Here is an 8,586-nt window from a genome sequence, read left to right as displayed (position 1 = left end):
CACAGGCAGCGCCTCCTTCAGATTTGTCCCTTTCTGGGTAGCCAAGCCGCTCAAACACTTTCCCTCAGTTGCGTCCGCTCTTTCCTAGCTCTGGAGCCTGGCCAGCTTCCTGTTGTCATGAAGCTGCACGCCCAAGGGAAACCACAAGTGGCCATGCTCCCTGCATGGTGGGTCCTCAGGGTGGGCTCCTCGTCACCCCTCGGCCTCTTGGATGTCACCTATCCTGCAGCTCACGGTCTTGGCAGTCTGTATCTTATCCTGCCTTGCTGTCTCTCAAGCAAGCAAGCAGATTCACGGAGGTGTTACTAAAGCTTGTACCCCTCCTGCTCTGTGGGCGTACGTAGGTATTGTTCTCCGGGAAGCGGCCACAGTTCCTCGTTCTTCTGAAGAGGAGAGGAGAGGCAGACTTGAGGAACATTAGCGGGGGGCGTGTCCCCCAATGCCCCCTGTTGTGTGGCGAGCTTTCTGCAGCCACTGTCCACTCTAGATACCAGTGTTCGCAAAGACATTACGCCCCGGCACAGAGCCGGAGCTACTGTCCCCCTGCCAGTGTGCCTCCCTGTGAAGATATCCAGAGGTGGTTGGATCTTCCTACAATTCCAATTACTTCTGGATCTCCCCTGAGGGGACTCTATGACCCAGGGGTGGAGCACTTGCCTGGCTGCTGGTCCCAGCCCATTGGCCCCAGCCCACCAGCGACTCCTTGGGAGAAAGTCTTGGAGGTCTCTTTCTATCAAGGTCTTGGAAACCCACAGGGGCAGTTCTATTCTGTTCTCTCAGGCTGCTGTGAGTCCGAATCAGAGCAACTCTGATTAATAGGAACTCTGGATAATAAACTTTTTTTTTAAGCTATTCAACAGGACTTGGTGCCAGTTTCCTGGGTGGGGAAAACCAACTGTTTATTAACCCAAAAGTCAGCAGTTTGAACCCACCCAGCAGGGCTGAGAGAGAGAGAGGCCTGACTGTCTGCTCCCATGAAGCCCACAGCCAAGAAAACTCCGGGCAGTGTTTTTTCTCGGTGGGCCACAGGGGTCCCCCGAGCCGACTGGTGTGTCTTCTGTGGAGTGCTTGATGGCCACGCCTGTGTCCTGGACGTCATGAACTCGCTAAGAGCTGGATGTCAACATAGCGTACTTCTTTGCTTCATGATCTCCCTGGAAACAACCCCGACCCCCCCAAAAGCTGGTTGCACGGAGTTTCCAAAAACCCGTGTGGTGCTGTTGTGAGGCGTGGTTAGGAGTTGGTGTCGACTCACAGGGGCCCGATGGACACCAGAAGGAAACACCGCCTCCGGCCCCGCCTGCCGTCCTCACAGCCCTTGCTCTGTTTGAGCCCATCCTTGCAGGCACTGTGTCCATCCATCTGCGTGGCGGTCTGCTTCTCTTTCACCGGCCCTCCACTTCACCAGTCATGGTACCCCTCTCCAGGGACTGGTCCCTCCCGACAACACACCCTCACTACGTGAGAGGGAGCCTCCCTCCTCCCTTCTAAGGAGAGCTCTGACCAGGCTTCCTCAAGACAGATAAGAATGCTCAAACTAGAAAGAGCAAACTCAGCTGTCATTGGCTCCGTTCTCACGCATAGTGACCCTACAGGACCGAGTGGAACTGCCCCAGGGTTCCAGAGACTGTAACTTTTATGAGAATAGAAAACATCATCTTTCCCCTATGGAAGGGCTGGCAGTTGCAAACCTTTGACCTTGAGATTAGCAGCCCAATGCTTGACCTACTCTGCCCCCAGGGCTTCTTGATTTGTGTGTTAGCTGGCATCAAATGTTGTTTGTTATGTTTATCAGAGATCAATACAGCTCCCTAGCTTGAGTTCCATCTCACTGAGAGACAGGTATTTTCAATCCTACCCGGGAACACAGGCTATTTGTTCTAGGAAGAACGGGCTCCAACTTCCCTTCCCATGGCTTTATGCCCCTGCCCTCCCGTGTCCTTCTAGCAGCCAAGGTCATGGGCACCTGCTTTCTCCTCAGCAGTAATGAGGGTTCCACTACCTGTGGTCACACCACGCACAGAACCTAGGGACTCAGGGCCACTCCCCCCACCCCCACCCCCACTTGATTCTTGGACTCATGGATCCTACCTATGGAGAAACAGCACCGAATGTGGAATGCTGGCGTAGAGCATACACAGCTTCCAGGAGAACATTGCCTCAACCCTGCAAGGTATTGCCACCTAGCTGGTGCAATCATTACATCTTTAGAAGGTCATTCTATGGCTTTATCTAGCCAGCTGTTTCAGGATGGGAAACACTGTCAGGCCAGCGAGTTCTCTGAGCATTGCCACACTTCTTTTGCTGTGAAATGAGGCTCTTAACCTGAGGAAATGCTGTGTGGGATGCCACGTTAGTGGAGAAGGCATTGTGTGAGTCCGTGGATGGTAGTTTTTCCAGAATCATTGGATGCAGGGAAGGAAAAGCTGTATGCCTGTCTACCTCAGTAGGATCAAAATGCTTCCCTTTCCATGACAGAAGGCTTCCTAAGGCATCAGTAAGCCACTATGCAACTGGCTAATTGTCCCAAGGAACGGGTCCATACAGGGGACTCTGTTGGCCTCTGCTGTTGGTAGGGTGGGCACTCAGCATTGGCAGTAGCGAAATTGACCTTGGTGAGTGGAAGTCCATACTCCTGGACCCATGCACAACTCCCACCCTGGCCATCATGGTCACTTTGTGCACGAGCCCATTGGGCAGTGACAGGAGTGACTTGGGAAAGAGGATGACTGGTTTCCATAGAAGGTGTCATCTGATTTGCTTGATAGTTGGTAAAGCCCTTCTCTGCCAAGATTAGCCTTTGGGGAGCATTCACAGGAGATACAAATATCTTCAGGTTTGTGGTCCATTCAGAGAGATTTAGCCACATGTCTCTTTCCCATAATTGTTGCCTATTATCCAATCATAGTCCTGTGTTCCGGACGAGCCAGCCAGGACATTGACCTCAGCCCATGAAACAGAATCAAGATAGAATACATTTCTTGTTCTAAACAGCATGAACAACCAAGAACATGCTCAGTGAAAAACTTCTGCATCACCACTTAGCTTCAGGAATGTTCTAAAACAGAGCACTGGCCTCTCCCGAGTGATATGCCTGCAGGAATGTTCTCTTCCTCGGTCAGTTGATCATAAGCAATGCCCCACGAGGACTTAGGTGTAGAATGGGAAAGACAGGTGACAGAAGTGGAGACCATGGGCATTTGGGCCACTTGCTCATGCAATTTACTTGTGTCTTCAGGTCCTCCTCAAACCTGATCTCATACGCACCACTTCCAGTTGATGATGGTGTGCTGCTGTGCACTCCCAGCTGTATGGCTGATTCAGACATCACAAGCGCATTACGGGACGTTCAGGTCACTTGGTGATGACTTGGTGGCTAATGGTTAAGTGATCAGTCTTTATTAAGGCCCAGTGACAGCCAAAAACTATTTTTCAATAGGAGAGTATAAGAGAGAAAGAGAGCGATATTAGGAGAAGGGAGAGGGGACAGAAAGAGTTTCTGATTTATATTAAACAAATGCCTCATGCAATTGTGGAGGTTGCCACACCCCAGATCTGTGGGTCAGGCATCGGGCTGGAACCTTCTCCTGACTCATGTGGTTCATGACTGGGACTGCTGGCTCACATCTTGAGACCCAGAGGTCAAGTGAAGGTGAGTCTGCTGAAGGACAGAGAGAGTTCTTGCTCTGCCCACATCTCCACATACTGAGCATTGGCTGCAGACCACACCCCCTCAGGAAGCTGCCTGACCTCAGACCACAGATAAGGATACTAGTTAACACTTACCAGAAACCATCACCCATCTCCTATGTCTTCCTAGGAGGCCAGTGTGGGCTTCCCCCAGCTTGGCAGAAGCAGCAACCCCACCTGGGAGCAGGTGGTGGGTGGGATGATGGTGGGAGCCCTGAAGATGCCCCATGGCTACTGAGGGCGCTGCGGGCATGGTGTGCTATTTCTGGGTCCTGGCCCTGGTATCCTCGGCTGTGGCCTTAGAAGGTGAGAGGGAGGGGTGGGGGTGGGCAGAGAGGAGTAGAGATAGCCAAATATGGGGAGGGGGAGGGGGACCAGGCTTGCCTTAGGTATTTCAGGGAAGTCCCAGCAAGTGGAGATCCCATGGCCTGATGAATGGAGGTTCAGAGAGGGTCAGTCTTTGCACTGTTGAAGGTCACATGGGGTGGCCCTGCAGCCTGGCCACTATGGGTCTGTTTATCTCTGGGCAGAGGTGCTGCTGGACACCACTGGGGAGACCTCCGAGATTGGCTGGCTCACCTACCCACCGGGTGGGGTGAGTGTTGCCCCTTGGCTACTCCCCATTCGCCCCCGAATCAGAGATGATGGGGTGAGACCCTCCCTCCAGACGAACAGGACATGTGGCCTAGCTGACTTGTCATCAGCCTCCTGCCCCTTCCCGCCCCCCGCCCCACCCCATCCCACCCCCGCCCGCCTTGCCAACCAGCCCTTCACCTACCCACCGGCAAACAAGTTCTCAACAAGTTCTCCCAGCCCCCACAAGATACGTGCTTCTTCCTGCCTCCTGCAGTGGGACGAGGTGAGTGTCCTGGACGACCAGCGGCGCCTGACCCGCACCTTCGAGGCCTGCCACGTGGCGCGGTCCGCCGGCTCCGTGCAGGACAACTGGCTGCAGACCCACTACGTGCAGCGGCGTGGTGCGCACCGGGCTCACATCCGCCTGCACTTCTCTGTGCGCGCCTGTGCCAGCCTGGCGGTGGGTGGCGGCGCCTGCCGGGAGACCTTCACCCTCTACTACCGCCAGGCTGACGGCCCCGACAGCCCCGACACCGCCGCATCCTGGCACCGCCAACACTGGACCAAAGTGGACACGATCGCAGCTGATGAGAGCTTCCCTGCGGCCGCCGCCTCCCAGACTGGGGCCGAGGGGCCACGCGCGGGTGTGCATCTCAACGTCAAGGAACGGAGCTTCGGGCCGCTCACGCGCCCTGGCTTCTACGTGGCCTTTCAGGACACCGGAGCTTGCCTGGCCTTGGTGGCCATCCGGCTCTTCTCCTATGCCTGCCCTGCCACCCTCCGCTCGCTTGCCTCCTTTCCTGAGACTCAGGCCAGTGGGGCGGGGGGCGCCTCCTTGGTGGCGGTGGAGGGCATATGTGTGGCTCATGCAGAACCTGAAGAGGATGGAGTAGGGGGCCAGACAGCGGGCAGCCCCCCCAGGCTGCATTGCAATGGAGAGGGCAAGTGGATGGTGGCTGTGGGTGGCTGCCGCTGCCAGCAAGGGCACCAGCCAGCCAGTGGGGACAAGGCCTGCCAAGGTGAGACCTAGCACCCTGTTTCTTCAAGCTCAGAGCTCCTGCCTGAACACCCCAAGTGCCAATGGTCCTCTAAGAGGTCAGGCGCAAGCTGTGTAGGAAAGGCCCATGTTCCTGGGGTTTGCTTGTTCTCCCAGATTTATTTCTTGAGCTCACCAGCTTACTCTCATCCACTCTGAAATGTCTGGAGCCTTGAGGGTCCCAGGGCTGCAGGCCCAGAGAAGGGAGGGCAGTCGAAAGGAATAAATTGGGAGGAAGTGTCTTGGCATGGCAAGTATGGGAAGGTGTGGGGGTGGGTGGGGCCCAGTGGGGGTGCAGGATACACCCAGGCAAAGCTGTGAAGACAAGCCAGGACACCTGGCAGCCTGGGGCCTCCGCCTGCATGTAGCTGCCTCACTTTTTCCATGTGTGGAAATGCAATTCCTTGGCGGTGAAGTGCATGCGTGTGTGTGTGCCCCAGGAAACTAGGATGAGGCCGAGAGTTGGGGGAGAGGGGACAGGCTCTAGGGCAGTCTGGGAAGTTCATGCAAGGTAGTGGGGTTTGGGGTTGAAGGCGTGCCTCGTTGCCCCCTCCAGCTTGCCCCCCTGGATCCTATAAGGCCTCAGCTGGAACTGGACCCTGCTCTCGGTGCCCCGCCCACAGCCACGCGCTGGATCCCGCCGCCCCGGTGTGTCCCTGCCTTCCTGGCTTCTACAGAGCTAGCGCAGACTCCCCAGGTGCTCCCTGCACCGGTGAGCCCACCGCACCCCAGGGACCCAGGGGCGGGACGGAGCCCAGGAGTGGGGCCAGGAGGAACAGGGACTGGGTGTTTGAGGTGGGTGTGGTGTCTCCGGGGGTCTATATCTCCCCCACTCCGGTCTCACCCCTCTATTGCTACCTGCTATATGGCCTTACCCCGCTGCCCCACTGCCCGCTTTCCCCTCTCCCTCCAACAGCCACCCAACCCGCGCCTCTCCCTGGCCCCAGGTCCCCCTTCAGCACCCCGAGAGCTCTGGTTCGAGGTGCAGGGCGCGGCGCTGATGTTGCACTGGCGCCTGCCGCGGGAACTGGGCGGCCGCGGAGACTTGCTCTTCAACGTTGTGTGCAAGGAGTGCCCAGGCGCCCGGGAGCCTGGCGGGGGCGCCTGTCGACGCTGCAGGGACGAGGTATACTTCGACCCCCGCCAGAGGGGCCTGACCGAGAGCCGTGTGCTGGTGGGAGGCCTCCGTGCGCATGTACCCTACGTCTTGGAGGTCCAGGCGGTCAATGGCGTGTCGGAGCTCAGCCCAGATCCTCCACCTGCTGCGGCCATCAACGTCAGCACCAGCCACGAAGGTGAGAGCACGCTGCCCAACGTCCCGCCCACCACAGCCCCGCCCATCCAGGAGGCACCGCCCATCTCCTAAGGTCCCACTTCTGCTGTGGCACTGCCCTCTCCGGAGGCCCCGCCCCTCCTACACCCATCTGTGGCCCTTCCCTGCTGTCTCCTCTCATCACCCTAGGCCTCGCCCATATCCTGAGGCCCCACCTCTCAGTACCACCCTCTGCTCTAGGGGCCTCTGCATACTTCCGGAGGCCCCTCCCCTCTCCATGGGCCCGCCCTCCGCTGGAGGCACCGCCCTCTACACATCTGTGTCTCTCATGACCCCTGACCCTGGGCTGCCATAGTCCCCTCTGCAGTCCCCGTGGTGCACCAGGTCAGCCGTGCGTCCGACAGCATCACAGTGTCCTGGCCGCAGCCTGAGCAAGCCAACGGGGACATCCTGGACTACCAGCTGCGCTACTACGACCAGGTGGGTGGAGGGCAAAAGGGCAGCCTGGCCCCTCGCCCTGGGCTGCCGCTGGGCAGTGGGCTAGGCTGAGGCGGAAGGGTCTGAGTGCTGACTGACCCCCCAGGCTGAAGACGAGTCCCGCTCCTTCACCCTGACCAGTGAGACCAACACGGCCACTGTGACCCAGCTGAGCCCCGGCCACATCTATGGGTTCCAGGTGCGCGCCCGCACTATTGCGGGCCACGGCCCCTATGGTGGCAAGGCCTACTTCCAGACACTGCCTCTCGGTGAGCAGGCCTGGGGGGGCCGGGGAGGGGGGGAGCGCTGGGTGAGGCAAGGAGGGGTTTGTGCTGAGAGGGCCTGGAGTTTAGGCGAAGATTGGCTCCCTTGTAGCTCATTTGTAGATCCCTGTGACCCCCACTTTGCGACCTGCTACAACCTCCTGTGCTCCCCGGTGCCTCCCTGTGACCCCTTTGTGGCTCCCCTGTGACCCTTCTGTGGCGCAGTGGTGAATCCTGTGACCTCCATGATCCCCTGTGGCTAACCTGGGCCCTCTGTGGCTAACCTGGGCCCTGGACCCCCTGTGGCTGACCTGTGACACCCCCCTGCAACCCCCTGTGGCTGACCTGTGACCCCTGTGATGACCTGTGCTCCATGCTGCCCTCTCCTCAGGAGAACTGTCCACCCAGCTCCCCGAGAGGCTGTCTCTGGTGGTGGGCTCCATCTTGGGGGCCTTGGCCTTCCTCCTGCTGGGGGCCATCACTGTGCTGGTTCTCGTCTTCCGGAGGTGAGGCCTCCCACCTGCCATCCTGTCCCCTGCCCCTGATCCCCCAAAGACACCCCCCCACAGTCCCTTCCTATCCCCAGCCCCCCAGCCATGTTGAGATAGAAGGGACCCAGCCCCTCCTGCACAGGTAGCGGGCAGGGTGAGTGGACGTCCCTCTAGACTAGAACTCTGCTCTGTCCCCAGGAAGCGGCATGGAACAGGCTACACGGAGCGCCTGCAGCAGCCCAGTAGCCCAGGTGGGGGCATGGGGGCTGGGTGTCTCCTCTAGACTGAGGGTGCCTAGAGTCCCCAGCCCTCACACTGAGTCCCTTCCTCCCAGGGCTCGGGGTGAAGTATTACATTGACCCCTCTGCCTATGAGGACCCCTGCCAGGCTGTCCGGGAGCTTGCCCGCGAGGTGGACCCTGTGTACATCAAGGTGGAGGACGTCATTGGGGCAGGTACATCAGGCCAGCAGGCCCAGGGTGGCCAGACCCTGTGGCATGGGGGAACCCAAGCACCCCTCACTGACCCTGTTCGCTAGGCTCCTTTGGAGAGGTTCGCCGGGGCCGGCTGCAGCCCCGAGGCCGGAGGGAGCAGCCCGTGGCCATCCAGGCGCTGTGGGCCGGGGGTCCTGAGAGCCTGCAGAGGGCCTTTCTGGGCCGGGCAGCGGTGCTGGGCCAGTTCCAGCATCCCAACATCTTGCGGCTGGAGGGCGTGGTCACCCGGAGCCTGCCGCTCATGGTGCTGACGGAGCTCATGGAGCTGGGGCCCTTGGACAGCTTCC

General features: G+C 58.9%; 1 protein-coding gene across 1 annotated transcript in view; it reads left to right on the top strand.

The window, feature by feature from the left end:
• Positions 1 to 8,586, top strand: part of EPHB6 (EPH receptor B6) — a 17,749-nt gene that overhangs the window by 5,712 nt on the left and 3,451 nt on the right. The window contains exons 2-12 of the mRNA XM_030885226.2: positions 3,821 to 3,996; positions 4,221 to 4,285; positions 4,541 to 5,285; positions 5,859 to 6,014; positions 6,250 to 6,597; positions 6,931 to 7,055; positions 7,159 to 7,321; positions 7,707 to 7,821; positions 8,005 to 8,057; positions 8,141 to 8,260; positions 8,344 to 8,586. The exon at positions 8,344 to 8,586 is cut by the window's right edge and continues 1 nt beyond it. Coding sequence (XP_030741086.1) covers positions 3,918 to 3,996; positions 4,221 to 4,285; positions 4,541 to 5,285; positions 5,859 to 6,014; positions 6,250 to 6,597; positions 6,931 to 7,055; positions 7,159 to 7,321; positions 7,707 to 7,821; positions 8,005 to 8,057; positions 8,141 to 8,260; positions 8,344 to 8,586 — 2,212 coding nt within the window. The 5' untranslated portion in view covers positions 3,821 to 3,917. The remainder of the gene's footprint in view (positions 1 to 3,820; positions 3,997 to 4,220; positions 4,286 to 4,540; positions 5,286 to 5,858; positions 6,015 to 6,249; positions 6,598 to 6,930; positions 7,056 to 7,158; positions 7,322 to 7,706; positions 7,822 to 8,004; positions 8,058 to 8,140; positions 8,261 to 8,343) is intronic.

The sequence above is a fragment of the Echinops telfairi genome, unplaced genomic scaffold (genome assembly GCF_000313985.2).
Source record: "Echinops telfairi isolate 266 unplaced genomic scaffold, ASM31398v2 ScPeMD7_23;HRSCAF=83, whole genome shotgun sequence".
Taxonomy (NCBI): Eukaryota; Metazoa; Chordata; class Mammalia; order Afrosoricida; family Tenrecidae; genus Echinops; species Echinops telfairi.
The sequence above is the reverse complement of the archived record's forward strand: the minus strand, read 5'-3'. Positions and strand labels throughout refer to the sequence as shown.